The sequence below is a fragment of the Bipolaris victoriae genome (genome assembly GCF_000527765.1).
Source record: "Bipolaris victoriae FI3 unplaced genomic scaffold scaffold_12, whole genome shotgun sequence".
NCBI lineage: Eukaryota > Fungi > Ascomycota > Dothideomycetes > Pleosporales > Pleosporaceae > Bipolaris > Bipolaris victoriae.
Genome location: NW_014575380.1, coordinates 119,327 through 146,251, shown reverse-complemented (window position 1 = coordinate 146,251; position 26,925 = coordinate 119,327). Strand labels below are relative to the sequence as shown.

At 51.3% G+C, this 26,925-nt stretch overlaps 10 protein-coding genes across 10 annotated transcripts; 6 read left to right on the top strand and 4 right to left on the bottom strand.

The window, feature by feature from the left end:
• Nucleotides 1–830: 830 nt before the first annotated feature.
• Nucleotides 831–6,203, top strand: COCVIDRAFT_89408 (hypothetical protein; the record flags this gene model as incomplete). Its single annotated transcript, XM_014704854.1, has 1 exon — nucleotides 831–6,203. One exon carries the CDS (start codon nucleotides 831–833, stop codon nucleotides 6,201–6,203), a length of 5,373 nt encoding a protein of 1,790 aa, XP_014560340.1.
• A 166-nt stretch (nucleotides 6,204–6,369) lies between these two features.
• On the bottom strand, nucleotides 6,370–7,149 carry COCVIDRAFT_12893 (hypothetical protein; the record flags this gene model as incomplete). The annotated part of the gene is made up of 1 exon (XM_014704787.1): nucleotides 6,370–7,149. One exon carries the CDS (start codon nucleotides 7,147–7,149, stop codon nucleotides 6,370–6,372), a length of 780 nt encoding a protein of 259 aa, XP_014560273.1.
• A 621-nt stretch (nucleotides 7,150–7,770) lies between these two features.
• COCVIDRAFT_23484 (hypothetical protein) lies at nucleotides 7,771–9,012 on the top strand (the record flags this gene model as incomplete). Its single annotated transcript, XM_014704803.1, has 1 exon — nucleotides 7,771–9,012. The coding sequence occupies one exon, from the start codon at nucleotides 7,771–7,773 to the stop codon at nucleotides 9,010–9,012; it is 1,242 nt and encodes a 413-aa protein (XP_014560289.1).
• Nucleotides 9,013–9,939: 927 nt separating this feature from the next.
• Nucleotides 9,940–11,354, bottom strand: COCVIDRAFT_89337 (hypothetical protein; the record flags this gene model as incomplete). Its single annotated transcript, XM_014704853.1, has 2 exons — nucleotides 9,940–11,196; nucleotides 11,292–11,354. 2 exons carry the CDS (start codon nucleotides 11,352–11,354, stop codon nucleotides 9,940–9,942), a joined length of 1,320 nt encoding a protein of 439 aa, XP_014560339.1.
• Nucleotides 11,355–13,757: 2,403 nt separating this feature from the next.
• Nucleotides 13,758–16,721, top strand: COCVIDRAFT_34567 (hypothetical protein; the record flags this gene model as incomplete). The annotated part of the gene is made up of 5 exons (XM_014704852.1): nucleotides 13,758–13,949; nucleotides 14,000–14,125; nucleotides 14,172–14,870; nucleotides 14,920–15,106; nucleotides 15,157–16,721. The coding sequence occupies 5 exons, from the start codon at nucleotides 13,758–13,760 to the stop codon at nucleotides 16,719–16,721; spliced, it is 2,769 nt and encodes a 922-aa protein (XP_014560338.1).
• A 1,084-nt stretch (nucleotides 16,722–17,805) lies between these two features.
• COCVIDRAFT_43414 (hypothetical protein) lies at nucleotides 17,806–18,036 on the bottom strand (the record flags this gene model as incomplete). The annotated part of the gene is made up of 1 exon (XM_014704851.1): nucleotides 17,806–18,036. A coding segment is annotated over one exon (231 nt), but the record flags the coding sequence as incomplete, so codon positions are not given.
• A 1,368-nt stretch (nucleotides 18,037–19,404) lies between these two features.
• On the top strand, nucleotides 19,405–21,460 carry COCVIDRAFT_89636 (hypothetical protein; the record flags this gene model as incomplete). The annotated part of the gene is made up of 4 exons (XM_014704850.1): nucleotides 19,405–19,817; nucleotides 19,858–20,175; nucleotides 20,237–20,768; nucleotides 20,831–21,460. 4 exons carry the CDS (start codon nucleotides 19,405–19,407, stop codon nucleotides 21,458–21,460), a joined length of 1,893 nt encoding a protein of 630 aa, XP_014560336.1.
• Nucleotides 21,461–21,987: 527 nt separating this feature from the next.
• Nucleotides 21,988–22,346, bottom strand: COCVIDRAFT_23480 (hypothetical protein; the record flags this gene model as incomplete). Its single annotated transcript, XM_014704802.1, has 2 exons — nucleotides 21,988–22,243; nucleotides 22,300–22,346. The coding sequence occupies 2 exons, from the start codon at nucleotides 22,344–22,346 to the stop codon at nucleotides 21,988–21,990; spliced, it is 303 nt and encodes a 100-aa protein (XP_014560288.1).
• A 1,449-nt stretch (nucleotides 22,347–23,795) lies between these two features.
• COCVIDRAFT_34565 (hypothetical protein) lies at nucleotides 23,796–24,710 on the top strand (the record flags this gene model as incomplete). Its single annotated transcript, XM_014704849.1, has 2 exons — nucleotides 23,796–24,041; nucleotides 24,150–24,710. 2 exons carry the CDS (start codon nucleotides 23,796–23,798, stop codon nucleotides 24,708–24,710), a joined length of 807 nt encoding a protein of 268 aa, XP_014560335.1.
• Nucleotides 24,711–25,975: 1,265 nt separating this feature from the next.
• COCVIDRAFT_12887 (hypothetical protein) lies at nucleotides 25,976–26,728 on the top strand (the record flags this gene model as incomplete). Its single annotated transcript, XM_014704786.1, has 3 exons — nucleotides 25,976–26,048; nucleotides 26,288–26,425; nucleotides 26,541–26,728. The coding sequence occupies 3 exons, from the start codon at nucleotides 25,976–25,978 to the stop codon at nucleotides 26,726–26,728; spliced, it is 399 nt and encodes a 132-aa protein (XP_014560272.1).
• Nucleotides 26,729–26,925: the final 197 nt, after the last annotated feature.

Sequence of the window (26,925 nt, the reverse complement as noted above, 5' to 3'; positions counted from 1 at the left end):
TTTTTTGGCCTGACCTTGGTTATACGAATTAAGCGCCGGCTTGTGTTTTTGTGCACATGAGATGTCAGGGTACTTTACAGTAGCGAGATTGCGGAGAGAGATGGAAGGGGAAGGTAAGGCTTTGTTGCTGTGGAATGGGAGTGTGGAGGTTTTTGGATTGCGGTGTCGGAGGTTTCTCGTGCATATGAGCGGGTTTGCTCGTATGGCTCTAAGAAGATGAGTAATCTCATGTTGGTGGTATTCACTGAACCGAGGCTTGAATAGAGTACTTGGTGAAGGCGCCATACAAAGCTATTACACTATAGCCACTAAAGTGACTCTTGTGCCTGTTTGCTTTTTGAGCTTGGTTGCTGTCCTTGGCTAGGCGACTTTTGACATCAACTGCAGACCTCATACAAGACAATGTTTCGTTGTACCACTGGCCCCTTATGATGCAGCAGACTCAGGCAGCCTAATGCCCAATTTAGTCCTCAATTATCCGTATATTACCAAGAATTCATAGTCACATGATTTCGCGAAGAGGACGTGTCAAGGCCAAACCTTAGTCTCGCTCTTGATTGGCGGCTGCCTGCTTAGCCAGGCAACGACGCGCCTTCTAGCTTCAATTAGCGGTGGCTGCCTGAGAACCCCGCTTTCACGTCGTTAGATCAACCCTTGCATTGTATATTCGATTGTAAAAGGATAAAATCAAGCGGTTTGTAGAGCTCTGCAGTTTGCCAATGTAGATACTTAAATCCACGTTGTAGTACTCTTCTTCCTCACTTCTCTAACCCATCCACTTCATTGCATTGACGTCACCTCCCGCCATTGCAGAAATCCTCGGTCACATCATGAAGGAGCAACAACATACATCAACACCAATGGAGCTTCCTCCGCTCCCAGCCAAGCACAACGATTGGATTGCGCATATTTCTAGTCATCCAGACAAGTCGTTGCCTGAGTTGATCGCTCCATACAAAGAGTACGATGCCAAACTACGCGAGGTCTTTGCCCAACAACCAAACCACCCTGCAATAGCAATTCCCAATGTCGTCCCTGTATTCTCAGGGCACGAGCATGAGTTGAAAGTCCATGCTCGCAACCTCGCAGACGAGACCGAAGCTGAACGCCAACGCTATATTATGCCCCTCAGCAAAGAGGAGCGTAAGCCCCATGGCTCTCCAGCGGTCGTGACATCGCTCAGCGACTTCCAAACAAACTTTCAATTGTTCTCTGAATCATCTCTTGTTGATTTGGACTGGTCCAATGTTGTGGCTGCAGGCAGTTCTGTAGTGACATCGTTATTGCCAGTCTCTGAGCAGCACAAATCTTCCAAGCGAGCCCTCCGAGAGTACTACCATCAAAAATTGGCACCTGCTTCTGATGTTGATCTCTTTCTCTATGGAATCAGCGAGGAACAGGCTGTTGAGAAGATCAAGCAGATTGAACAGCGCATCAAGGACTCGATCCTGACTGAGACGACTACGATCCGCACCAAGAACGCCATCACTATCGCTTCTCAGTATCCAACTCGCCATGTCCAGATCGTTCTACGTATCTATAGGTCTATATCTGAGATCCTTACTGGTTTCGATGTGGACTGCTCTTGTGTTGCGTATGACGGGAAACAAGTCTATGCCAGTCCGCGTGCTTTGGCTGCCTTCATGACCCAGGTCAACACGATCGATTTGACCCGTCGCTCTCCCTCATACGAGAATCGCCTTTCCAAGTACGCGCGCAGAGGGTTTGAAGTTTACTGGCCACTTCTCGATCGCTCTCGCATTGACCCGACGCTGTTTGAACGTTCATTTGGGCGAACGTTCGGTCTTGCCAGGCTGTTGGTTCTCGAACAGCTGCCCAGCAGCACTGCTCGCGAGGCATACGTCAACGAGCGTCGTACTGAGCGTGGCAGACCGCCGATTGATCGGTGGCCTACACGAAAGCTGCGGGGGAACATGAAAGACATGCACGAAGAGGATGTTGCAGAATGGGTGGAGACTGACGAAGTTAGTGACTACCATACCTTTACTATTCCATATGGGCCAAAATACTCTGCACGAAAGATTGAAAGGTTGCTCTACGCGAAGGACCTGCTACTCAATGCAGAGTGGAATCGGCCAAAAACCCGAGAGACTGCACTGCATCGTCATCCTGCATTCTTTGGGAATGCAGCTGACATTATAGAGGATTGTTGTGGCTATTGTCCCAAGCCACTCACGCCTGAAGAAGAGGAAATTGCAGCAGAAGAGGGCAAGATCCATGTATCCGGGAATCTGTCTTTTATGAAAAATGACCCGGGACGCCAGGCTATTGGGTCATTCCATCCTCTTACCGATGACGACTGGACTGATATGGCCTATGTTGGCAATACCGCAAGACTATGTCGCGCGATTGTAGACTGCGATCTTGAACATGTCCGGGACTGGCTGAGCCAGGAAGGTGCTGATCCTAACCAGCGCGACTACACTGGCCGTACTCCACTTCATCTGGCAGTCACGACATCCACACTGGAGATTGTACAAGCTCTCATTGATGCAGGTGCTCGGCTTGTCTCCCGCTTGTTTGATGGAAAGACTGCTCTTCATCTTGCGGCTATGCGTGGCGAAACTGAAATGGCCAGAGCACTTCTTACCAGGAGCGAAGCCAATGAAGAAAAGGAAGCGGAAAAGGGGACTCTTAAGCAGAGCCAACAGCAAGTTCCAAAAGAAGGCAGTAATGTGGTCTCTACGGGATTGGAAGAGGGAAACGATACAGATGAAGACGAGGACGATTCTTTTGATGAAGAGTCTGAGAATGACGAGGCGATGACGGAAGGCTCTTTCGTAAAAATCAGGAACCAGGAAACGTCAAGTCACGACGCATTACCGGAAGACGTAGATGGTGAGCCCGACATATACGACATTAATGTGTTGGCCTGGGACACACCGGTATCCGCACTGCATCTTGCCATTGCAAACGGTCATGTGCACACGGTGAAGATGCTCGTCCAAGACTTTGGTGCCGATGTGTTACTGCCCATCAAGCTTGTAAACTCCCATGACAAATCGCCGCGGGCTGCAATTCTCCCATTGGTCCTCGCACTGCATCTCCCACCCGAGAAGGCCAAGGAAATGACCAAGTTACTCATCAGTCTTGGTGCCTCACCAGCGCAAGCAGACGTCGAACACATGACAGCATTAAGCTACTTTGCTGCGTATGGGAAGGATCTAGTGAAAACCATGATTTCATCAAATCGACCTGCGGCAGAACGAGCCGTCAACCATCTTTCTTGGAGTAACAGTTTATATCAACCAGATGCACAGAGCATTTTGAGTACCGCTATAAAAGGTAGAGATCCCGAAACGGTTGAGGCACTACTAGAGCTCGGGGCCAAACCTGAGGTTGATTTCGATACATACATCTCATCTGTCAAAAGCAATGTTCTCATGAGGCGCGACACTGAGACAAATTTATGGCACTTTAGGGAAGCGTTTGAGCAACCTGTATTCTCTGCTCTCCGCTCCGATCTGCCTTCGGTAATCCAAATGCTCGTGGATGCCGGTGCCGACATCAATTGTCTTTCTGAGAACGCCTGGAGGAAGAGTCATTATCCAGATAACTTGCAGAGTGATGCGGGTGCTTTGTTGGACTTGGTTCGTAAGAGAATCAAGTCCCTACGTGTGTTTACGACAATGGGCAAAATCGATGGCGTGGACGGCAATTTAAGTTCCACTGGTTGGGTGGATAACACCAATCACTATGCTCCAGTTCTGCCAATTCCACTACAAGACGACGCCCATTACCTCCAAGACTACGAACCCGGCACTTACTCTCATTTGGTTGCGAGGAAGCAGATTGAAGACGCTAGGACTCGGTATGAGAAAGACTTGAAGAACTATCAAGGATGGGTGGAGTCCGAGAAAGAGCCAAAGGGCATTGCTGAAAGGAAGGCGGCTGTCGAGGCTTTAGTCGAAGAGTTCGAAGCGCTTGAGCGCTGCTTGGTTGAACGTGGTGCGAAGACCTTGGAGGAACTTCACCCTGAGCTTGTAGGCCCGGAGATTTCAGGACCTAATTATTTCCATTACTTCCAAGAAAAGCCAAAGCCATGGAGCCAGAACCTGACCTTCCGTCTCCCAGATCTGACTGAGGAGCGAAGGAAAGCTTACATCAAGCTATTTGAAGCATGCTGGGAGGGCGATCTCGCAACAATCAAGGAGCTCACCCTAGCCGTCTGGGGTAACAACCAAACTCCGCTTCAGATTGCAGTCAAGGATTCCGAGGACTTCTCGCCGTTATCTGTTGCTTTACTACGCAAGCATTATGACATAGCAACGGTCATCTTGGAGATTGCGCAGGCGCAATACAGCCCAGATCAAAAGCCCTCGGCTAGGCACACAATTCAACAAGAAGACGAAGATGACAGCAGCACCGATGGCAGTCAAGACGAAATCGAGATATACTCGGAAATCGTGAACGACCAATTCACCATTGAGAATGTCGGTGAGGTACAAAGTCAGGTTAAAAGCACAATACAACCCCTGGAGATGGTCAACTGGGACTGCCCTATGTTTGAGTTCGTCGCAAATGACAGCCCTTCACCGAGACTGGAAACATCCGGTGGCGACCAAAGTCAAGAACAGCGAAGAAAAGACATTGGACAACCTCGCAATCTTTTCCAGTTCGCCATTTTCTTGGACGACCCCAATTTTTTCGAGTTCTTGATTTCAAAATGCGAAGAGTATACCCGGCTCGACTCGTCTGCCTCCGATGGCACAAGTCCAAAATTCTTCACTTTTCCCGAACCCGACTTCCTGTACGCGATGCGCCTTGGTCGAGTGCAACTTCTCGAGAAAATAATCAAACGCACTGGAGCAGGATTTCCACTGAACGATCTTGTCGAAAAGAGTGGTATTGAGATACCTATAAAGCCAAAGTACTACCAAGGGCTCTCTGTCCATGGCAAGAAGCGAGCGGATTGGGCAAACGCTGGGAGAGACATTGGTGGCAAAGTTCGTGACATGCAGCATCCACCGGTGCTGTGTGCAGCTCACTCTGGAAACTTGCAGAGTGTCGAGTGGTTCTTGAGTGATTCTCCGTTGCGTTGTTATCTGCAATTTGCGGATAGTCATCGTGATGACATTCGGATTCAGAATCTCGCAAAAACCAAGGGCGGGCTTGAGGCATCCATTACCAAATGGCTCAGTCGGAACTCACACCTGCTACTGCATTGTGCCGTATTGAGTCAGAAGAGTGAGGACTCTTCGTGCCTGCTCCGGCAACTGTGCAAGTCTCACCCCGAAGCTCTCGAAAAGCGTTCAGTGGATGGTATGACACCCCTGCATCTCGCTTTCGCTCTCCACCGTATCGAAATGGCGAAGATCCTTATAGAAGCCGGCGCTGATCAAACAACACGGAACAACGAGGGACACAACATTGTTCACTCTATACTGGAATTTTATCAGGCTTGTAACGTGAAAACCAGTGTCCTTTGTAAGATTCTGGGCTTGATCGATACTCGTCTTATCCCTAGCTTGTTCCTCGAGCGAACCCAGAGCGCACCCGGTGCAGCCACGCCGCTTGGACGCTGGGTTCATATCAATGTACAGAGTCGGGAATACAACTTTGACAAGGAAAGGCACGAAGAGACCCTTAAGATGTTGCTTGAGTTCAGCAAAGGCGAAGACCTTGGGATCATCAATGGCGATGGAGATACCCCTGTCCACGCTGTAGTCAGGTACCGTGCAGACACATTACTACCCATCATGCTGGACCAACGTCCCGAAACCCTCTTCTTCGAAAATGCATCGGGACGCACCCCATTCGAAATTGCAGAAGACTCTTATCTTTCAGGAGAAGTCTTCAACAATCCGCCACCACTTTCGCTCCCTCAGCGGCCTACAGATCTGAGAGTATTTGGTTCATCATACTACAGACGCACAAACGCCAAAGGCATACTTAGAAGGGACCCAGAATCTTTTGTTGAGAGCCCTGAAGAGAATCGCTCCAGCATTGCGAAATTATTGCAAGTTTGCAAAGACAGTGCTGCAAAGCAAAGCCAGGGTCGAAAGAGAAAACTGGTCAGTCTGGTTGAAGCCAACGAAGTTGCAAAGAGGCTTGCGGCTAGGACTGAAACTCGCTATGTGCGCGCTCGACTAAACGATCAGGAAGTTACAGAGGGAAGGGATGAGGAGAAGACCCCGAGGTCGGACGAGGTAACTGAATGGTTCTCTTTCGTGCTTAGATGATTTCCTTTGCTGGCATGATGGTGCAACTATCAAGCAATGTAGTTAGTATTTCTTATGTAGTACGCATCCAATCAGGTTCTAATGAAGTTGATAGCGTAATAATATATACATGTACTGGCAGAATCCTATTTGTAGTCATGCATCACCAATTGATTGTATCAACATATCACGGCAGCCCAACACCAGAAAACTCCGCACAAGCCTCCAACAACCTATCCTGTGCCTTCTCATCCTCCGCAGCCTCCAGCGGCTTCCCCTCCCGCTTACTAGGATGGAAATAGCATCCACTCTTCTTCGCCGCCTCCTCCTCCCCTACCGAAAGCATAACATAACTCTCAACCGCCGCATCAATACTCTCCGGCGCAGAACTGCCCCCCATCTTCGTAGCCACCCACCCCGGATCCAACGCATTACTCCTAACCTCCGGCCACCTACGCGCAAACGCCTTTGCAAACATGACATTATGCAGCTTACTCGCACAATACGCCGAGTTCTCACTATACACTGCATCCCCCCGCGTCTTCCACAGCGGATCATCCAGCTCCTTCGGCACAGCATACTTGTGCATTTCCGACGACAAGAAAACCAATCGCTTCGGCTTCTCAATCAGACAAGTAAGAACATACGGCGCAATTGTATTTACAGCCGCGAGCGCGGGGATGCCGTCGCTGGTCTTACGTACAGGGCCGCGGTAGAGGCCTGCGTTGTGGATTACGGCGTCAAATGGGCCTAGTTTGTTGACTTGAGTTGCGAGGGCCTTGGTTTCCGAGAGGCTGGATAGGTCGCCTGTTACGACTGTTTCGGCGCCCGGGCAGGCGGTGGTGGCGTCGGCGGCGCGCTGGGGGTTGCGCGCGTGTAGGACGACGGTGTGGCCTTGGGAGATTAGGCGTTGGGCGGCGGCTAGGCCGAGGCCGTCTGAGGAGCCGGTTATGAGGATGCGGGCCATGGTTGTGGGCAGATGGGAGGGACTAGTGAGGGGTGGTAACAAGTGTTGTGTGTAGTGCAGATACGGTTTGGAGTCATTGTTGGTGTTGATGGGTGGCCTTGCGTGGTGGGAATTGTCCAATCATATTGAGTAAGGTTTCATGACGTAGTAGCCGGGGCATCAGCATCGAAATGTTACACATTTGCCTGGCCTGTGGGGTGGATTCGGGGACTGCTGATGGCCGTGTGCTGGGGAGCGGGGCGATTGGGGGACGGGAACTTCTAAGTACCGATCGGCTTGTGGTTAAGAGCGTACGTCTCTTTTACTCACTTGTAACATTCCGCACAGCACAGCCAGAGCGCAGAAAACACGATATTGAGATGCATTTTTTTTCATGCATTTCATTTTATCCTAGCAAGCTTCAGCAAAACAAGTCTGAGCTTTGCAGCGGTGTGGGACACAATCGCACCTTTTCTATGTAGAGGAAGATTTGCGACGGCAGGATGAGTACGCCCGAACTCCGTGATATGGATGCCTTGAAGAAGACTACGATGTACTAGTGAAGTATATAAGACTTTATCTGCTGCTCAATGAATATCGTATTCTAACCACGTCTTTTAAGTAGATTCTCAATCCCACAACATGGCACTATCCACACCTCCCCAGCTCAAAGTCCTCATCAACGGCGCCGGTATCGCAGGCTCATGTCTAGCATACTGGCTCACAAGAACACGACTCAATGCTTCCATCACAGTGCTAGAGCGCTCACCCACACCCCGAGTAACAGGCCAATCAATCGAGATACGCGGGTCAGCCATTTCTATAGTCGACAAGATGAACTTACTACAGGAAGTACTCGCACGCAACACAACCGAACAAGGCACCCGCCTCGTCAACTCCTCCAATAAAATCATCGCCGAATTTGGCAAAGGCGAAGCATTCACCTCCGAGTACGAAATCCTACGCGCAGATCTCTGCGGTATCTTCCTCGACGCAACACGCAATGCGCCAAACGTACAGTACCAATATGGCGACCACGTGACCAGCATCTCGCAAACCCCCGACAAAGTAAATGTGCAATTCCACAGCGGCGCCACCGACTCTTTCGACCTCATCGTCGGCGCCGACGGCTCCACCTCGCGGACTCGCTCCATGGTGCTGAGCGACGAGGCGCAGAAGAACTGCTACAACTTCATCGGCCAGTACATTGCATACTTCAGTATCCCGCGCATACCATCCGATACAAACCACTGGTACTGGTACAACGCACCCAAAGGCCTCGTCCTCATGCTGCGTCCGCACCGCAACGACAAGACAGTGGGATGCTACATGGGCGTCACAACCCGCGCCCACGGCCACCGCGACCCCGCCGCCGAAAAGGCAATGGAAGGGGGCCCGGCGGCCCAAAAAGAGTTTCTGAACCACTACTTCAAGGATGCGGGGTGGCAGGCCCAAAGGATACTGCAGGGAATGCAGCGCAGCGACGATTTCTACATGAGTCGTTCGGCGTACGTCAAGTTGCCTACGTGGACGAACCACCGTGCTGTGCTGATCGGCGATGCGGCGCACGCGACGTTTGGGAGTGGCACGACGCTGGCGGTGCAGGGCGCGTATTATCTGGCTGGAGAGCTGGGTAAAGTGCGGAAGAGCGAGGATGTGCCCGAGGCGTTGAAGAGGTATGAAAAGGTGTTTCGACCGGTGCAGGCGGTCGATGGCACGTTGCCGCCGGGATTCCCGCAGATGGCGTTTCCGCTGACGAAGTGGGGGATGATGCTGAGGGATGCTATTGTGTGGGCGGTGGCGAAGAGCAAGGTGTATAAGTTGTTGCCGGCTGATAAGCCGGATGAGTCACAGTTGCCGGTGTATGAGTGGAGGAGTGTTTGATAGATTCGTTGAGATGAGAGGTTCATTTTGTCTCAATCTTGCTCTTTCATAGATATATACAGTTTTTTTTTTAAATAATATCCTGTACTTAGTTCCAGCCACGCTACATATCTCTGTCCATGATTGGTTAAATCTTACTGCATTGAAAAAAAAGAAAGAAAACTCATAAAGCAGAACAAAGTATGTCAGTCGTTTCCTTATACACGTGATACTGGACCGTGAACTGATTCCAATTCTGCAACTAGTAACAGGTACGGTAAGCGAAAAAGGGCGAATACACAAACAATGACAAGCGTACCTGCGCAAAGGACTACTTACACGAGTCAGTGACTTCTAAACCTATCTTAGCCTCACACTTCTCCATGTGCATCAAGCCTCTCGGCTAGGTACGCCACGGGCACGCTAAATAGTTCGTTATGCTGCAAGGTACGCCACGGGAAGGAACGAAGTAGGATAGACAGAAGTATGTTCAAGTTCAGATCGAGTTTCAGCGCTTACAAAGCAGACGTTAATTCAAATTTCAGATTTCTAGACATAAACGTAACAATGTTGAGATAGTCTTTGTACTAACGTTATGCTTACATTAAACACACGCGGTGCGTTGAAAAAAGAGGACGGTTCGTAGTTAAAAAAAAAGAAAACTCGAGGTAGCAAATATCATAAATAAGGCATTAATTCGTTCCTCCGTTTTGCGCCCCGAAAATTGTAAAGGAAAACGGATAAAAAGCAGACTCGCAGTTGGAGCCAACAAAGTAAACGATGGGGTTCATGAAACCCTTTGAGAAGCGGAAGCGTCGTCGTGTGAGATGTGTACAAAGGCTAGAAAGCCAAAAACGCTAAATGCTGACTGTTGCGATGAGAGGCTGAGAAGAACGCCGCGCGCTATGATGAGAAAGGAAATTGTACTGTGTGGGTCGTGGGATTCGTCTAAGCGGCAACCGTGTGGGATCGGAACAGCATCTTCAAGCCGGATGGTTCCTTTTCCTTCTTCCTACTGCTCTCCTTGCCGCTCTTACTTGAGCCAACTTTACTTGCGCTATCCTTGCCGACCTTGCTTGAGCTGTCTTTTCCAACTTTGCTCGAGCTGTCCTTGCCAACCTTACTTGAAGCGCGTTTGGACTCAGACTTGGACTCAGAGGGCTTGGACTTGCTGCGATGTGACTTGTGTCGTGATTCGCTGGTGGTGGTCCTCTTGGACCTGGTGCTGCGGCGCGACTTGAGGTCGTCTTCATCAAGAATACCCGCGTCACAAAGCTCTCGCGATACTCCGGGGGTGATGAACTCGCCATCGACGCTGGTACCGCAGCTTTCGGCCTCGATGTCAGCGATGCCACGGCGCCACTTCTCAACGCGGCTGAGTTCCTGCGGCTGCAGCTCGTCCAGCTCGTTGCTGGGCTCTTCTATGGCAGCGGGGGCAGTAGCGGCACGAGAAATCATGGGCTGCGCGGGGGCTTCAAGAGGGTCGTACTGGGGTTGGGTTTGGATCTTCTTGATGATCTTGTACCCACCGAGGGCAACAATGGTAACGCCCACGGCAACACCTCCAGCAATCATAAACTGAGGGCTGAGGAGGAGTGCAGCGACTGCAGGAAAGCTGCCCTTGAGCGACATGAGAACACCAGGTCCCATTTTGGTGACAAGGGCGCTAATCTCGGCTAGCGTAAGCGAGACGGCGGCTAGTGCCTCTGGGTTCTTCTGTAAGTTCTCGATGATGGCGGTGGCCGTGTACTGGAGGGCGTTTGCCTCGTCAAGAAGCATTTCGATCTTGGAAGCCTTTTCTTTCAGTTCGAGCTCCTCGATCTGCGGGTCTGGTAGGGGTGGGGGTACATCGCCGTATGCGAGGTCCATGTCGACGTAGGCGGCTTTGGCGCGGGGCTGGTCGGAATGCCTCCTCGCAACCTCTTTTCCGTGTGAGTCTTGGCCGTTGAGATCAGCTTCGAAGCGATGGCGGCTGCTTCGTGGAATATCGGTATGGCCACGCTCTAGAGGAGGGCGCCTGGATGACTTTGATGCCTTTGAGCGATGCGAAGTCTGGGAACGAGTGTCGTCATCGATGCGCAGAGCATTTATGCTCTTTGAGAGTTCCTTCTCCTTGATAGCGGCATCGCGCTCAGCTTTAATTTCAGCCTTGCGCTCGCGGTATGCAGCCTTGGCCTCCTTGAAGACGCCAAAGATGTGCTTGCTCTAGAAGGCGAGTGGTCAGTATGGGTATGTAGAGTGTGTAATGTAGGCGAGGGTAGGGTAAAAAGAGGGGCTAGCTGAATTTGTCGACTACTTACACTGCTCACCACCTTGCCGCTCTTGTTGATCACTGTAATGGTTTCACCGAGTCCTACGGCCATCCTGACGTACTAGGGGCAGGTTGTTCCTGCAGTATGCACAACGGGCGGGACGACTGGGTTTTTGTGCGACCAGAAGGGGGGTTGTTGCGGTGAGGGTGGTTGTACTTGTGGTTCCGGTGTGTGAGGCGGTCAGGAGGGATCAATGCTCGCGGAAACGGCAGCTGGCGCAACTCCACAACAAGGTTCCACCTGGGCCGTCTGTTTGTCGCGGGCGGGTGGCGGGCTCTATAAGGGGAGTGCGAGTCACAGTTCTGGCGGGATTACTTGTCGGGGGGTAGATTCGGGAGTGAGGCGATTTTGCGCCAACTGCGACACGCAGGCCATGATGACAGTGGAACCGCTGCGAGGGCGCAGACTGGCCGGAAGCGAGATGCATCCAAGGGCCTCCACGCGACTGCCGTGTCGTCTCGGCCAGTACAGGAGGGGCAAGGCGGGCAGGCGTGTCGCCGTGTCAATGGGTGGTGCTAGAGGCGCTACCATGGCGGCCGGATATGCGGGCAGCGAGACGCTGCATCAGATCCCTTTGGGCGGGGGATGCCATTGGTGCGCAGCCCAGTCACTGTGTTTCTTGCTGCCGACGTGGTGAACGTGTCGCTGCTGCGAGTGGCCGACTAGCCCTCTGTGCTGCCTCAGCTTCTGCGCGTGCTGATGCCATGGTGCAGACGCTGGTTGATGCCCAAGCTGCCGCCCGGGGGGGATGGGATGGGATGGGGCTGCGGGATTTGCGTGACCAGCTGGCAGCGCTCCATTCTGCTTTTCGCTACTTCGCGCTGCTGGGGGGCGGGGGATGCTGGTCTTGACCGGCCCTTGGCTGGCCCTGGAGTGGTCCTCGAATGGCCCTGACCGGTTCAGAACCTGAAGAACCGCGCCTGCCGTGGCGCAAACTGTGGCGCATGCTGTGGCGGTGCCCCCTTGACTCACCGAGACTGTCGCTTTCCGAAGGGTCTGGACTGCCAGCGGCCAGTGCCAAGCCCTTCTCTCTGCTTCTGCTGCCTGTCTCTCGCTTTGACTACGTACCACCCAATAATTGCAACAGCATGCAAGGCTGCGTAAGACGTGGTCATGCCCTTTCATTTTTCCTCTTCTCTTTTTTCCTCTTTTCTCCGCAACATCAGCGGCGGCTGCTGCCGCCGTAAAGTGTGCCATCATTGTGGCTTGAAGCTGCTCACGGCTCCTCGTCGTCATCCCACGCCCACCGACTCTCATGCTGCTTTTTCATATATTCACCGGTAACACCAGCCAGCTTAGCTTTCCACCTACGTATGGATCGAATCGTCCGGCGCACTGGCCATGGCCTTTGCTATCGGAATGTCGGTATCGTGACTCTTCTGTCGGCTGGGGGCAGAACACGACTTCACACCGTCGACCGACGATCACCACTCCATTCTTAACGTTTGCAATGGCTAACGGAACACACCCGCTCCTTTAAGTATGCGTCGGCATACGGCTATGTGCCCTAGCGACCCTCTTCCACGTCTTTTTTGAATAGCACTGGCCAAACGGAAGCCGGGCCCAAAGCCGTCGTCGCTGTGACTGCTGCGTCTGCCATGACTGTAACTCCGGAGCTGGCTCTCCGCAATGCGAACACGTATCCGGCTTCGCAAACGGTCAAGCAGACCACATTTATGCAATGCACTGCTAGCCCTGAGTGATGGCCAAGCGCTGGTTGTAGCGTAGACAGAATGCTCCCAATGGAAGGGGAGACATTCCCATACACGCACATATGGACTGCACATCGCCGTGAGCATCAGTAGCTTTCTTCTCATCACACTGCCGTAGTCATGCAAGGTAATCAAGCAAAAGAAACCAGCGATAAAGGGGCTAAGCTACCTCGTCACTTGGTCCTGATACACCCTTCAAGCCCAAAGATGGCGCCATCTCAGGGTCATCGCTCGCCATGTACGAGCGGTGACGCTGATACCATGTGTGAGCAACAGTGCCTGAGCTCTCCTGCGACTTCGTCGACGTCGAGAGACGATGAGACGTTCTCCGACACGACACTCGACGATGTACTCGAAGACGACGAGCCACTATCTCCTTGTTCACATACCTTGACCGGGAGTACGTCTTCGCATAGCACAGACACTTCTGCTCATACCATTTTCCCTTTGCATCTCATTTCAGGCTGCAGCTCGACTGGCAGAAACACAATGTGTACCTTTTCGCGGACCATTACCGCAGAAGAGGGCAGGAGGAAGTTTTTGGAATTGAGAGGTACGTAAGACGCGTGACCGTGGTCGAGGTGTGGTGTGCTAGGCACGTAGTCAATGGGACAGCCCCGCAGGCGGCGCACCTAGACCCTAGAGCTCCGTCATCGCTTCGCTCGCTCCCTCGCCCGCTCAAACCATCACACGCGACCATGCAGGAACAACACCAAGGGTGCACTTTGGAGCCAGGCTGACCATGCCCACAGCAGTCCCTCCGCACAATGATACCGCCATGGGCACCATGGGCACAACAGACCCGGACCACCCACTCCCGTTCATGGATCGAACGCCCGCGCTCTCCCATCGCATGAAGCACGACAAGTCTATCCTGGCACTAGCACTGTCCTCGCAATACATCTTTGCCGGTACACAGGGCGGAGAGATATTGGTACGGGTAGTAGAACAAATTGCACTTTCTTGCATCTGATGGCGTATTAGGTTTACAGCCTCGATACCTACGAGCTTCGTAGAGTCATACATGGACACAAGGGTAGCGTGCTTGGCCTGTGCCTGTCGCAAGACCGCAAATGGCTCTTTTCGAGTGCGGCAGACCCAATTGTCAATGTCAGTGATTACCTCCGCTGACTGAGTGTGTGTACTAACTCGCCAGGTCTGGTGCACGTCGACTTTCAAGCATCTCTATGCCCTCTGGTCTCCCTACGACATTGGCGATATTTTCTGTGTCGCCTACTCATCCCAACACCATACTGTATACCTTGGCGCCCAAAACACAAGCATACAGTGGTATGACTTGAAGGAAAAGGATACCCGGCCCACGCCTAGCCTCTCTTCGCGCCCGACCGAGCGCAAGAACAGATTCTTTGACTCACTCGGACCCGGCGGTGCCCAAACACCAAGGCCTGCTGGTGCAGACACAAGGCCGCGAGATGCAGCGGGTGGACAAGAACTGCAGATCGACAGTCACGACATTTGTCAGTTTGCCCACTATGGATACGTACACTGCATGCTCGTGGGGAGCGGCATACTGCCCGAAGCACCATCGGAAGAAGTGCTAGTCTCCGGAGGCGGAGACGGACGCATCCTATTATGGAGAATAGATCCATCACAGCGGGGCAGCATATCAGCCATCTGCACGCTCGAAGACGGGAGAGAAGAGGGCGAATCAATCCTGTCCCTGGCTAGAGAAGGGTCTTTCCTGTACAGCGGACGCTTCGATGGCGAAGTCAACGTGTGGGACCTAGAAACCAGGCAACTAGTGCGAAGCCTAAAGGCGAGCACTGGCGACGTGCATACGTTGTCGTTAGGCTCCGGTGTCTTGTATGCCGGTGGTAAGACTGGTGCTATGCAGGTGAGTTTTGGTATTAGCGGGCTTGAGCGGGCCAATCTGACGTGCTCAGAAATTCAACGAGCATTATGAGACGATTACGACTTTTCAAGCACACGACGGCTTGATCCTCGCATCAGCCTTCACACGCTATGCAGACAAGTCAATACTGGTCACGGGCGGCAATGACAACACCGTCGTCGTATGGGAAGTCAAGGATTGCGCGGAGCCGGATGCCACTACGAGAAGAAGCAATAATGGTGCGTACACGCTGGCATTCGTCAACCCGCACTTCTAATGTGTTGTGCAGATCTCATGGTGGAGTCTTTGAGTCAATTCGTCTCGTTTCGGACCGTATCGTCGCTGCCCAAGTATCGTGCGGACTGCCGCCGAGGTGCATCCTACCTTAGGTCGGTTTTTCAGAATTTCGGTGCCGTAACCGAGATGATCAACACTTCCGACTACAACCCAATAGTATTTGCCAAGTTCCGTGGTAACCCCGCCACCGCTGCATCGCGAAAGAAGATTTTGTTTTACGGCCACTACGATGTCATACCTGCAGAAAACGAGCAGCGCAAGTGGAAGCATGATCCCTTCACTCTTACAGGAGAAGGGGGCTACTTGTATGGCCGTGGCGCGTCCGATAACAAGGGCCCTATTATGGCTGCCATCTATGCCGCACATGAATTGGCCAATGAACAGAGCTTGGATTCTGACATCATCTTTCTCATCGAAGGTGAAGAGGAAAGCGGCTCTCGTGGCTTTGAAAAGGCCGTACGGGCTAGAAAAGACCTCATCGGTGACGTTGACTGGATTCTCCTAGCAAACAGCTACTGGCTCGATGACCATGTACCATGTCTGACGTATGGACTGCGAGGCGTAATTCACGCTACTGTGCAGATTGAAAGTAAGCACCCGGACCTACACAGCGGTGTTGACGGCAGCGCACTACTGGATGAGCCGCTCAAGGATCTCGTCATGCTGCTTTCAAAATTGACTGCTCGACATGGCAAGGTCCAGATTCCTGGTTTCTACGATCCCATCTTGCCTCTGGCCGATGATGAGAGGGAGCTGTACACTGAGATCACTAATACGCTCTTGCGCTGCAACCCTGGCCTAGGCGATGCAGATGAATTGGCACAGTCACTGATGCGAAGATGGCGTGAAGCATCGCTTACTATACATCGCTTCCAGACATCGGGCCCAGACAACTCGACCATTATCCCGCATCTTGCAAAGGCAGCTCTGTCTATCCGTCTAGTACCTAACCAAGAAGCCGGGGATGTAGCCAAGGCACTGAAGTCGTTTCTACAAGATGAGTTTGAGCAACTCGACTCGAAGAACGAACTCAAGGTTACCATTGATCACCAAGCTGAGCCATGGCTGGGCGACTTTGGCAACGAAATATTTCAGACGCTCGAACGCGCCATCATGTCGGTGTGGGGCCCACGACTGGGCCAAAGGAGAGAGAGCATGTCGGCTGCAAAGGCCTCGGACTACTTTTCAGCGAATTCAAAGAGTGTAACAGAAGCCAGCGCTGCTGCTAAGAAATCCGCTGTGCCCACAACATCCAACACGCTAGCCAATTCTTCAGATCCATCTCTTGCCACTGCAATCGACCAAGGCTCTGACGCTTCGACACCAGATCCGACAGAGGAGGAATTTGTTCCACGCAAGCCCCTTTATATTCGCGAGGGTGGCTCCATCCCCAGCATCCGGTTCCTGGAGAAGGAATTCAATGCGCCTGCTGCGCATCTTCCGTGCGGTCAGGCAAGTGACAGTGCACATTTAGACAACGAGCGGTTGAGGCTGGTCAATCTATACAATAGTAAGAAGATTTTCAAAGAGGTGTTTAGGGAGTTGCCGCGGAAATGAGAGGGTGGTAGTGGTGGGATTGGAGTTTGAGGGTTAGTCAATGAACGGCGAAGGGTGGTTTTTTGGATAAAACTAACGTCCGTCCCTGCGTAGCGGGACACCCTGTGTGACGGGACGCTTTTTCGTCCGGACCTTCGGCCTCAGCCCAGCGCTACTACACAAAGTCAAGCTCAGCGCGCATTAATTCTGCTGCAGCAGCTCTCTTAATAAATAAGGCTCCGATAGAGAAGAGTAAAGTATTAGATATGCTATAGGCTAATCTATTCCTAACATTAATTAATCTCTTCTAGAAACCTCTCTGTTAACTTGCAACGATTAATCTCTGTTTATAATTTAGAAGCCTAATAAGAGAGCCTAGATCTTAGAGATTAAGGTCGTAGACTCTAAACGTTAACTTAATATAAGAAATTTATTTTCTAGTAGTTTCTTTGCGTAAATAGTAAGATCGCTAGAGCGTGTCTATACAGATATAACGCTATCGCTATATTCAGCGTATAGTAGTTTGTAGTAGCGTGCTTAGATGTCTCTGTATCGTATTATACTGAAATGTGCGCTTTGCCCAACTAGTGCTCACCTCCCAAAAATAGCTGTTAGCGTTCTCCCTAGACGGCTAGCGGACAGAATGCTGAATCTGTCATAACAGGAGACACATGATATCACTCATCTTCCCACTAGCCAGACAAGAGGTTGAATGGTCACTGAGTATAGCATTAAGGGCCATTAAGCTGCGCCTTGAATTCTATAGTAGCGTTAAAGGAAGACATTGTGCATTACCTAATAGTAGCCGATAAGATATCGCTGTTACTTAACTATAACTATAGAAAGAAAGGTTGATAACTCAACAGCTTAAAGCAGGGAGTACACAAGCAATATTGAGAGGGAGAAGTTGACATGTAACGCCGTCACGATACATGCAATCTCTCCACCTTCTTTGGTACTTCGAGCTCCTAATGCCAATGTCTGCCAACTCACGTGACTGTCTTGATATCTTCCTCGTAGATATTTCTGCACCGCTCTATAGCGTATTAGGAGAGCATGCAAGCTTATGCTGCTCTTGCGACGCGCATAGGTCAGCGTAATGTTGGTGACAGGTCAGGGTGATTGGATGGTCGTTTCCAAGGACGGTGTCGTATCCGGTGGATTCCCTCTGATACAGACGCAAAGACTCCTCGTAGTTGCCTTGGCTTTCCAGCACTCTCGCCAAGTTACTCATGCTCGTCAGCGTGTGTGGATGCTTACGCCCTAGCACCTCCTTCCTCAAGGACGATGCTTTTCGGTGGGACGTCTCTGCTGATGCATACTGCCCTAGACTCTCCTAGCACCGGCCTAGGCTTTCTAGGAGTGAAGCCCTCACTGCGCCATCTACAACGTCAACGAGTCCAGCCACGTACGTCACGTGTGGGAGGTACGCGCCCCATACTTCTTTTCCTTCATGCCCGCCGCACGGCACTAGTTCTTCGGGTCGGGCTGCTGCTGTGCCTGCCAAGTCCGCCCGCTCACCATGGCCCTCTAGTTACCAGATCAACGCCATGTGCACTAGACGGTGCATATCAAAAAGCCTCTTTTTGCTGGATCTTAGCACAGTCTGCTGGCTTTCTGTGATAAATGCGTATCCTGTCAGCGTTCCAAGTGGTTTCATCTGCTGCACAACAGATCCTCCCGGCAGCAGCAGCGACTGAGGAATGTTAATACGATCAATGCATGCAATGAACGAAAGATACTCTGCTGAAAAAGGGTCTTGTCTCCGAATTTGCTTAGAAGAAGCTGTACTGGGTTTTGAGTGGTCAGATTGTGTTACGGTTTGAGTGTCTCTTGCCTTATGGCAACTCGCGCCTCACCCTCGGTAAGATACAACCTCAGTTCAATCCTTCAATTCTTCGCACATGCGCACTATTCACTCCACCACGACAATGTCAGACACAATACTCCTCATAGCCCGTATAGGTGTTTGCCCCAGGTGTTTGATCCAGGTTTCACTTCCTTACTTTGTTCTTTGCTCTCACCTGTATATAGACTTGACCTCCGACAACTATAACACAACACGATTTTCTTGACTTACCTCTATTAACAGATCATGGTTTTGGCGCGGCATAGACACTCGCAAGTAAGCTGGAGTGGATTATGCTTTTAGCACAACATAAACATGAAATCTACATACTAATCTCTGCGTAGCTGGTGATAGAGCATGAAAGACGTGGGGGTGAATAAAAGAGGTTGGAAACGTCAATGATCTCTCCGCATCAATCATTACAAATTCGCAATAAACACTGGAGAGCGTGCGATACCATGCGCCCACCTTCCTGAACAGGCATGGATCCTATGTTTCGGTTGTGCATCAGATAGGGGCAACATTTGCACTGATCCAAATTCAGATCTTGCGGTCTTAGCTGCATGCCATGCCATCTCGGCCTATCGCGGGCCAGGAAGTTGATAGATATTATTGCCCTAATTGTTCAATGCCTATTTCAGAGATGCATATCAGCAGCAATTGTGACGTCCGTCCTCTGATTGTTTCAGCCCCTTGTGCTCTACCTATTTGAAACACCGTGCCACAACGGCACATCAGCTTGGCATATTTCCCCTGTTGCTCACGTGCTCGAATTGATATATGTACTAATAGTTACCCCGTGAACTTTCGTCACTTTTCTAGATGGTTAAGTCCAAAGCAATGATGGATGATTCTATGACAACCAAGTCCTTGCCTGAGCCACCCGAGTCCGCGCCGAAGCCGCCAGTTCTTCGACTTCGGAGTACTACTGAGAATGAAGAGATCGAGGAAGAGCAACTTGATGTGTTGAGATTTTCAGATGGGCCTTGGAGACGACATCCAGACGAAATTGATGACACTATTTGTGCGCTATCGAACGCTCAATTCCCTCTCGACATAACTGTTGAGAACTATCGGATCGATTACCAGGAACGCATGGCTGCTTTGATGAAGGTCGTACGGCAATGGCCTAAGTCAGAGAGAATGGAACATGTGAAGATCAAACACGTTTCCGTCATAACGCAGCTCGTGGATATGGAGCACATACTAGAGAGAAGCAAAGACGATATCGAAGACGCGATTGAGCGATCCTTCGTTCACTGTGATACGTATGTTGTCGACCCAGCCAAAACCACGCTAACTTGACAGTTATCTTCAACCCGGGCTAGCCTGGCCACCACTCAGCTTTGAAAGATTTGGACGTGAGTGGGGCTGGAATGCGCGCGGGGTCTACTACCGACATTACTACTCTCCTCATTGGTCGACCGTGGATCACGATCTGTGGATCCCAACTATTGAAGACGCTTTGTTTGATAGTCCTACGGAACAAAACCGTCGAGAAAGAGCCAAACAACTTTTGCGGCACACTTTGGATAATGAGCGCTGGAACAAGAGCGAGTATGCTTGGGAGGCGGACGTGTGGGCCGATGTTTTCGGTCACATGAGAAACGATCCAGCTTTGGCTGCGTAAGTCTTGTAATTCCCCCGGATATTGAGTAAAGTGATGCTAACTACAACGTGACTCTAGGGACAAGCGCGAGTACTATGCGTCAATTCCTGAAGTTCATCCAGTATCATGCACGCTGACTGGAAAAGCTGGCTTTGCAAAGCGAATACCCGATGCGTCGTTTGGGCTAGCAACATTTCGCCCAAAGCACTACCAGAATGCTGTCGCATCTTACGAATTGGATGCCGAAAGACTACAAGCTCTTGCATTGCACCGACACTGCGGGCTTATTTCAGATCCACGTTGTGGTGAGGCTGACCTAGTATTTCCATTTGCTGTGTACGAAGCGAAAGGTTGGAGTGGCGATCCTCGTGAGGCTCGACATCAAGCTTGTGTCGCCGGGGCAGCTTATCTAGACATGCTGGATGCACTCGCTCGCATCCCTGGTCCACCATGTGTAAAAAATCGCGACTATCAATTTCAGGGGAGCCAAAACACCCAAACTTTTGCGCTCACTTCATTTGGAGCACATTGGCATGTAATGGTGGGTTATAGGCGACCGCGTCTCAAGCGAGAACATGCAGGTCACCCTGGTATGAGCGACACTGTCTATGTACGTATATCACACCTGTATCACATCGTGAGCCAATCCACTAATGCATATCGATGGCTCAGTTATATCAAAGGATTTGGAGCGGCCGTATCGCGGATGAACAAAGTGCTTGGAAACTCCTTCATTTGGTGGACCAGATCCACGAGTGGGGTGTCACGACTTTCCGTCGCAATGTCATCCGTCATCTTCATGCTTGGCATAAATTCGGTCGCGAAGTCTGGGCTGACGATGCAAGCGTCTTACGCTTCACCTTAGGCAAAGGCTTTGCGACATGTGGGATGACTGTTGCCTTTGCAGCGCCTGATTGGGCGGAAAGCTTCGGAGCAGATTTCAAAGCTACGCTCCGGGAAAAGTCGACCGGTCTATTGACTAAAATCTGTCTAGAAGAACAACCAGGGGAACCATTCTTCAGATGTCTAGTGGGCAGGTGCGGGACCGAAAATTATCCTGGCTATGCTCTATTTTCGCCGGAAGAGGCGATACGACACCATGCCAAGGTACATCATGAGGTCATTAATGAGAACTTCATATCAACGGTTCATAAGTTCTACAGAATGATAGCGATGGAAGTAGAGAAGGACTTCAGAGCTTCGCACTCGGAAGCAAGGAGGAAACGATTGCTGGAGGAATATGAAAACACAAAGACGAGCAAACGCGCGAGGCGGAGCATGAAAGAGAGCAAGGACTCGTGAGGGAGTAAGAATGTTGCGATAGATGACCATAAATGTCGTAGTATTCTCGGCTGGTCCTTACACAGCTTTGTGATTCACTGAAGCATCTTTTCTCCTTGATAAGTCCAACTAAGGTTGATGTAACCTAGTCTGCAGTCTGATGTGTGGCGCGCAATTTCATGACTATGCTTTGTACAGTAGGAAAGCTAGTCTAGGCTGAAAGAACGAGTTTGACCTTTTTGTGTATCCAGTCCTTTTTAATACACTCTGTTCCACACTTCAATATTTGCGGATGCCTTGTTACGTAGTTGTCCAAACCTGCACAGCAGAAGATTTGGTTGTGATTCATCTTCTGGCCTCAATTTAGGTCACTTCATATTCAACCAAAAGGCATCTTTAGCAGGTAGGAACAACTTGAACCTGTAACGATACGGTGTGCGATTCTCCGGGTTCGGTGTCTTAGTAACTATCAGTTCTGGCGGCCAATTGCTCCACGTTTTGCAGGGCGTTCAAACCTGGGCGACATTCCTGATACAGCAGGTGTCCACCTAGAAGTAATCGAGGCCGTCTGCAGCAGCTCGCTCGCCGCAGAAGCAGATTTTAGCATAGCCGCGCTTGTTTGCGCCTATTCCTGCTAACAGCTCATTGTATGTAACTTCTTGACCGTCCGTCCAGGCGTGCGAGAGGATGGCGTACGGAGGAGCGAGGTCGTCGCCGAAAGACGTCAGCTCGAAGCCGCCGCCTGCTAGGACTCTCAAAAGGGCGCATTGTGTTCTGGCATGCTCTATCTGGAATGCTAGCAGACTCGGGTAGAGGTAAGCGGGGCAGGGCAGCAGGGGACATCTCTGTTGCGCACAAACATGAAGTAGGCTGCGAGCAGGCAGTTGACGAGCATGTAAGGCTGCATGGCTGTGAGAGTTCAGCTGTGCTTAGCCGCAAACTTCATGTGCGCATAAGGCGCAGCGAATCTGAGCGCGTGGCAGTGACTTGCTGCAAGGCAGTTTTGGGAGGGCTGAGCCTAAGTAGACAAAGCGTGTATTTTAGTACAATACGATACAGAGACATCTAAGCACGCTACTATACGCTACTACACGCTAAGTATAGTAATAGCGCTATATCTATACAGATACGTTTTCGCGATCTTACTATTTACGCAGAAAAACTACTTAAAGGCATGTTCTATAGCTTAAATTAATCGTTAGAGAGAGCAATCCTAATCTTTAAGACGTAGTAAGCTTCTAGGAAACTACTAGAGAAGGGTCGTCGCGCGTTGACAAGGGTGTATTTAGAGGAGGTCGATCAATAGCAGTAACAGATCGGCCTACAGCGCGTCTGACACTACGCTCTCCTTCGTCGGATGCTAACGTGTTAGGAGGGCTACAGCTATAAAATAGATGCGCGTTGAGCTTAACTTAATACAGTGGCGCTGGCCCGACGCCGAAGGTCTAGATGAAAAAGCGTCCCGACATACAGGGTGTCCCGCCACGCAGGGATAGACGTTAGGAATTCTTTTGTAGTGAATGGGGGAGGCGTAAGTGTAGGGTGGTTGAATTGGTTGAAACATGTTGCCTTTGGCTATATTCAACCATGGCCATTGTGCAGTTTTGACACTTTGGTATCGTATGAAAGTTTTTTTTTTTAACATTTTCATATCAACTCATAGACTCCTATACCATTCGAGAACTATCTCTTATTTTCACAGAAAACAACGAATAGCGCTGATAAGATGGTTCTCGCTTTCCATACATCTCCGCACCATACCCGTATTGATACTTACTACGGCCCCCTCTCCCCGCATTCCCATCCCGAGTGGGGTAAAACAGTCAAGCTTGCCAACCCCCCCCCTCCCCCCCTTGCGCTTTCCGCTAAATCCCTCGTCCCTTGTTATTCTACCCTTCCTTTCCCCACCCTGCATCACTACTTTATCTGCCTTTATTCCGAAAACATCTTATTTGCCCGTATTTACGGTTACTATTTAGGTATTGCGTTAGGTGAAGGTATTTCTGTTGAGCAAGCACAAAGCACAGACCAGAGATTACAACACACTTTGGTGATCGAGGTAAGGATTTTTTTGTTCCGGCCGCGGAAGTGCGGGATATGCTTTGTACTTGAAAGTTTGAATTGAGAATAGGGGGGGGGGGGCGTGTGCATGGAATGCAGGGCGTAATGAGATGTGGACGTGGGAGAGACTAACTGAGTCATCCAGAGAGGTGTTTATTTTGGCTAAAGTTTGACGCGTCTTAGTATCGTTCTTTTCTCATCATATTCAAGCAACGAGATAGAACATCACACAAAACTCTCAGCACCACAAGCCAAAAGTCGAAAAATTCAAAAGAGGATATTAGATAAAAAGAAGATGGGAGTCTTTTACGAAACAATTCCGGATAGTCTCGTGTCATGGATCCAGGAGCAGCAAGTGTTCTTCGTGGGCACCGCACCGCTGGCAGGCAATGGGCATATTAACATTTCACCCAAAGGAGGACAGGGACAGCAGTTTGGGGTGCTGGACGAGCGCACGTTTTGGTACATGGATATGACTGGGAGTGGAGTGGAGACGACTGCGCATTTGCATGAGCCGGGGAATGGGCGGATTTGTGTAATGGTGAGTTCTCCGTTGTTTATTTGCTTTGCTTACAAGATGGGGTCGCAAATTACAACAATACATGCTGTGATTACCTTTCTAACAGCAAATCTTTGATTGGAAATATAGTTCACAGCATTCACGGGACCCCCCAAAATCGTCCGAATCTGGGGCACAGGACGGGCGCTGGAAAACGGAACTGCAGAGTACGAGGCGTTTGTGCAAGACCGCAAGCTCTCGTCTGAATTCAGCTCACGCAGCATCATCGTCGTCGACGTGCACCAGTGCGGGACATCGTGCGGCTTCTCCGTCCCCTACTACGACTTTGTGGGCCACCGGGATATCCTGGAGAAGCACTTTGCGACCAAGCAGAAAAAGTACGAGGAAGGGAACAAGGAAGAGTCAATGGATAGGTATTGGGCGTGGAAGAGTCAGAAGAGTATTGATGGGCTGCCGGGCATGAAGAGGGGGATCGAGTTTGCGGAGAAGGAAGGCGTGGCGCCGCTGAAGAAGATGGTGGGGAGGTATGCGCCTGAGAATCGGGCGAGGGAGGGGGCGAGGGAGAAGTTGGAGCCGGTGCACTTGCTGCTTGTGTTGTTGCTGGGGATCGTGATTGGGGGTGCGATGGCGCTGAGTGTTGTGACGCCGGAGCGGTTGCAGGCGTTGAGGGAGAAGAGTATGGTTGTGTGAGAGGAGAGGAGAAGTCGTTGTGTCTAGGGCTGTTAGCTGTCTTGCTGTGACGTAGCAATTATGCAGTAGTGTGGCGTTTCTTATTGTTGATGCGTCAGAATGCGAGTGTATTTGGAAAGAACAAAGGACTGGCTTAGTGGATGGTCATGTGATTGGCGCTGAGTATGTATACTACACCGGGTATGGATGAGGTTGCATTGAGGGACGGATATCTCGGTCTTGGGAGCTGGCAGGCAAAGGGATATCACTGCTTATTGCAGGGCAGAGTGGTGCGGGTGGCGGCGTTTATGCCGCGGCCGTTGAACAGATGGAGTATACGAGACGGGCGTCGAGGCGTGCTAAGGCGAAGCGAGGAACAAGTGGGGGGCCTGGCCTAACCCACCGCTACCTCAGTGTCGGGAAGGTGCAAGCGGTCCCATTATTCTAAAAGTATACATGTGATTGCCCATTGGTAGCTGTGTGTCTTGTATCAATAGGCGCGCTCCCGTGGTTTGCGCGCATGCGTGGGGCGGGCCCTGAACATACACACACACACAGACACAGAACAGAACACATACTCGCACACGCTGGTGGGGTTGCACGCCCATATATACACGTGCGGACTTTGGTCATCCCGCGTGCTGATACATGCTATCGCCGTTTCTCCACCAGGACGGGCAATTTAAAGGGCCCGTAACGAGCGATAGCCAAGATTACCGTATACACACATACATATGTACGTACATAATAAGTACATACAGACACCAAGCTCACGTGTGCGCAAAGACTTGCCGAGGCCTAGCCTGCACCTGCACCAGAGCTTAATCTATCCAACCGACCATGGCGATCGTTCCAATCCCCGTCCTTTGCTCTATCAATCCAACACACACATGACGCTCAATATACGCCAAAGGAATGCCGCACCTCAGCCGCCCTCGTAAAGGATAAGCACCATAGTTTATTGTATTGTAATACTAACGCCCGCTCCGTGCTGTCGGCGCAACCCCCCACTGCTCTTACTGCGACACCATTGGCCGACTCGGACCTGGTCTTGCATCCATATCAACATGATTTAAAAAACAGAAGGAGGAGAAAAAAAAATCAGTCGTCGACTCGGATCCCCCTCGGTCGCATCGCAAAGCTTATCTTACGCCTCAATGGTTCAGTCATGTCTTGTCAGTGTGCGTATGGGTGGGCGGTGGGCGCCGATGTTCCTGGCGCTGAGGGGCTTGCCAGAGACGCCTTGTCCGACGCCCAGGTCTTGGGGGCCCAGAGAATATTCCAACATGCGACGACGCGGTGGATCTCTAATGAGCGGCTGCAAGTCTGGGGGCGAATGGGCGAATGGTAGCGCGGATGGTGTGCTTGGCCAAGTCGGCGGTACTGGCTAAGACCCCAAGCTTCCAGCCATTATCTTGTTCTCCCGGGCTAAGCGGGCGGCGAGCGGCCGTGGCACACACACAACACCCCTGGTCGGTCTTATCCGATCTTTGTAGCGTCTTCTTTTTTTCGCCTTCTGTTGCATATCTCAACACCATTGTTCGCTGATATGGCCCGCGAACATCAGTGGTTGGCTGGTTGGCCTGATGGCTCCATAGGGCGACCCGCAAATAGCCGTATTCAGGCCCTCAGCAACCTGATACCTCGACGAGGGCATGCATGGCCCGCACACCCATCCGCCGGGTCTCGAGAAGCAAATGGGACGGTGGTAGCGCATCTGGGCGGTGCTTGGGGGGGTTGGTAGCGGGGTAGCGGTGCCCTCGTTTAGGCAGGAGATAAGAACAAGGCCATGCCACCTGGGCGCCACCGCGAATTGTTATCTTGCACGGGGCAAGCTCTCTTGTCCTCCAGCTTGCCAGTGGTGGTTAGCAACTTGGCGAGGCTTGAGTAGGCCGTACCGCCTCGGCGATGCGGTGCGAAAACAGCTTCGTGCCGCTCCATTCACTCACGCGCCGATTGCCCTCTTGGGTGTCCCAGCCGCGGTGGCAATGCCCGCTGTGCTGATGCCACATACCGCGACACTGTCAATACACCGCTGATCCTTGCTCCAGCGTGCGCGCCTTCCTCATTGGGCCTCAGCCTGGGGAGCACGACGTTGGTCCCATCATTTGCGTGCTCTAATTAAATACACCTTCACTCGGCCATTCTCACACCTTCTGCTTCTTCAGGGCCTCCTCTCTCTCACTCTTCCTCACTGCGACTATCCATATAGCTGCCATTGGCTGCTCTTCGCAAA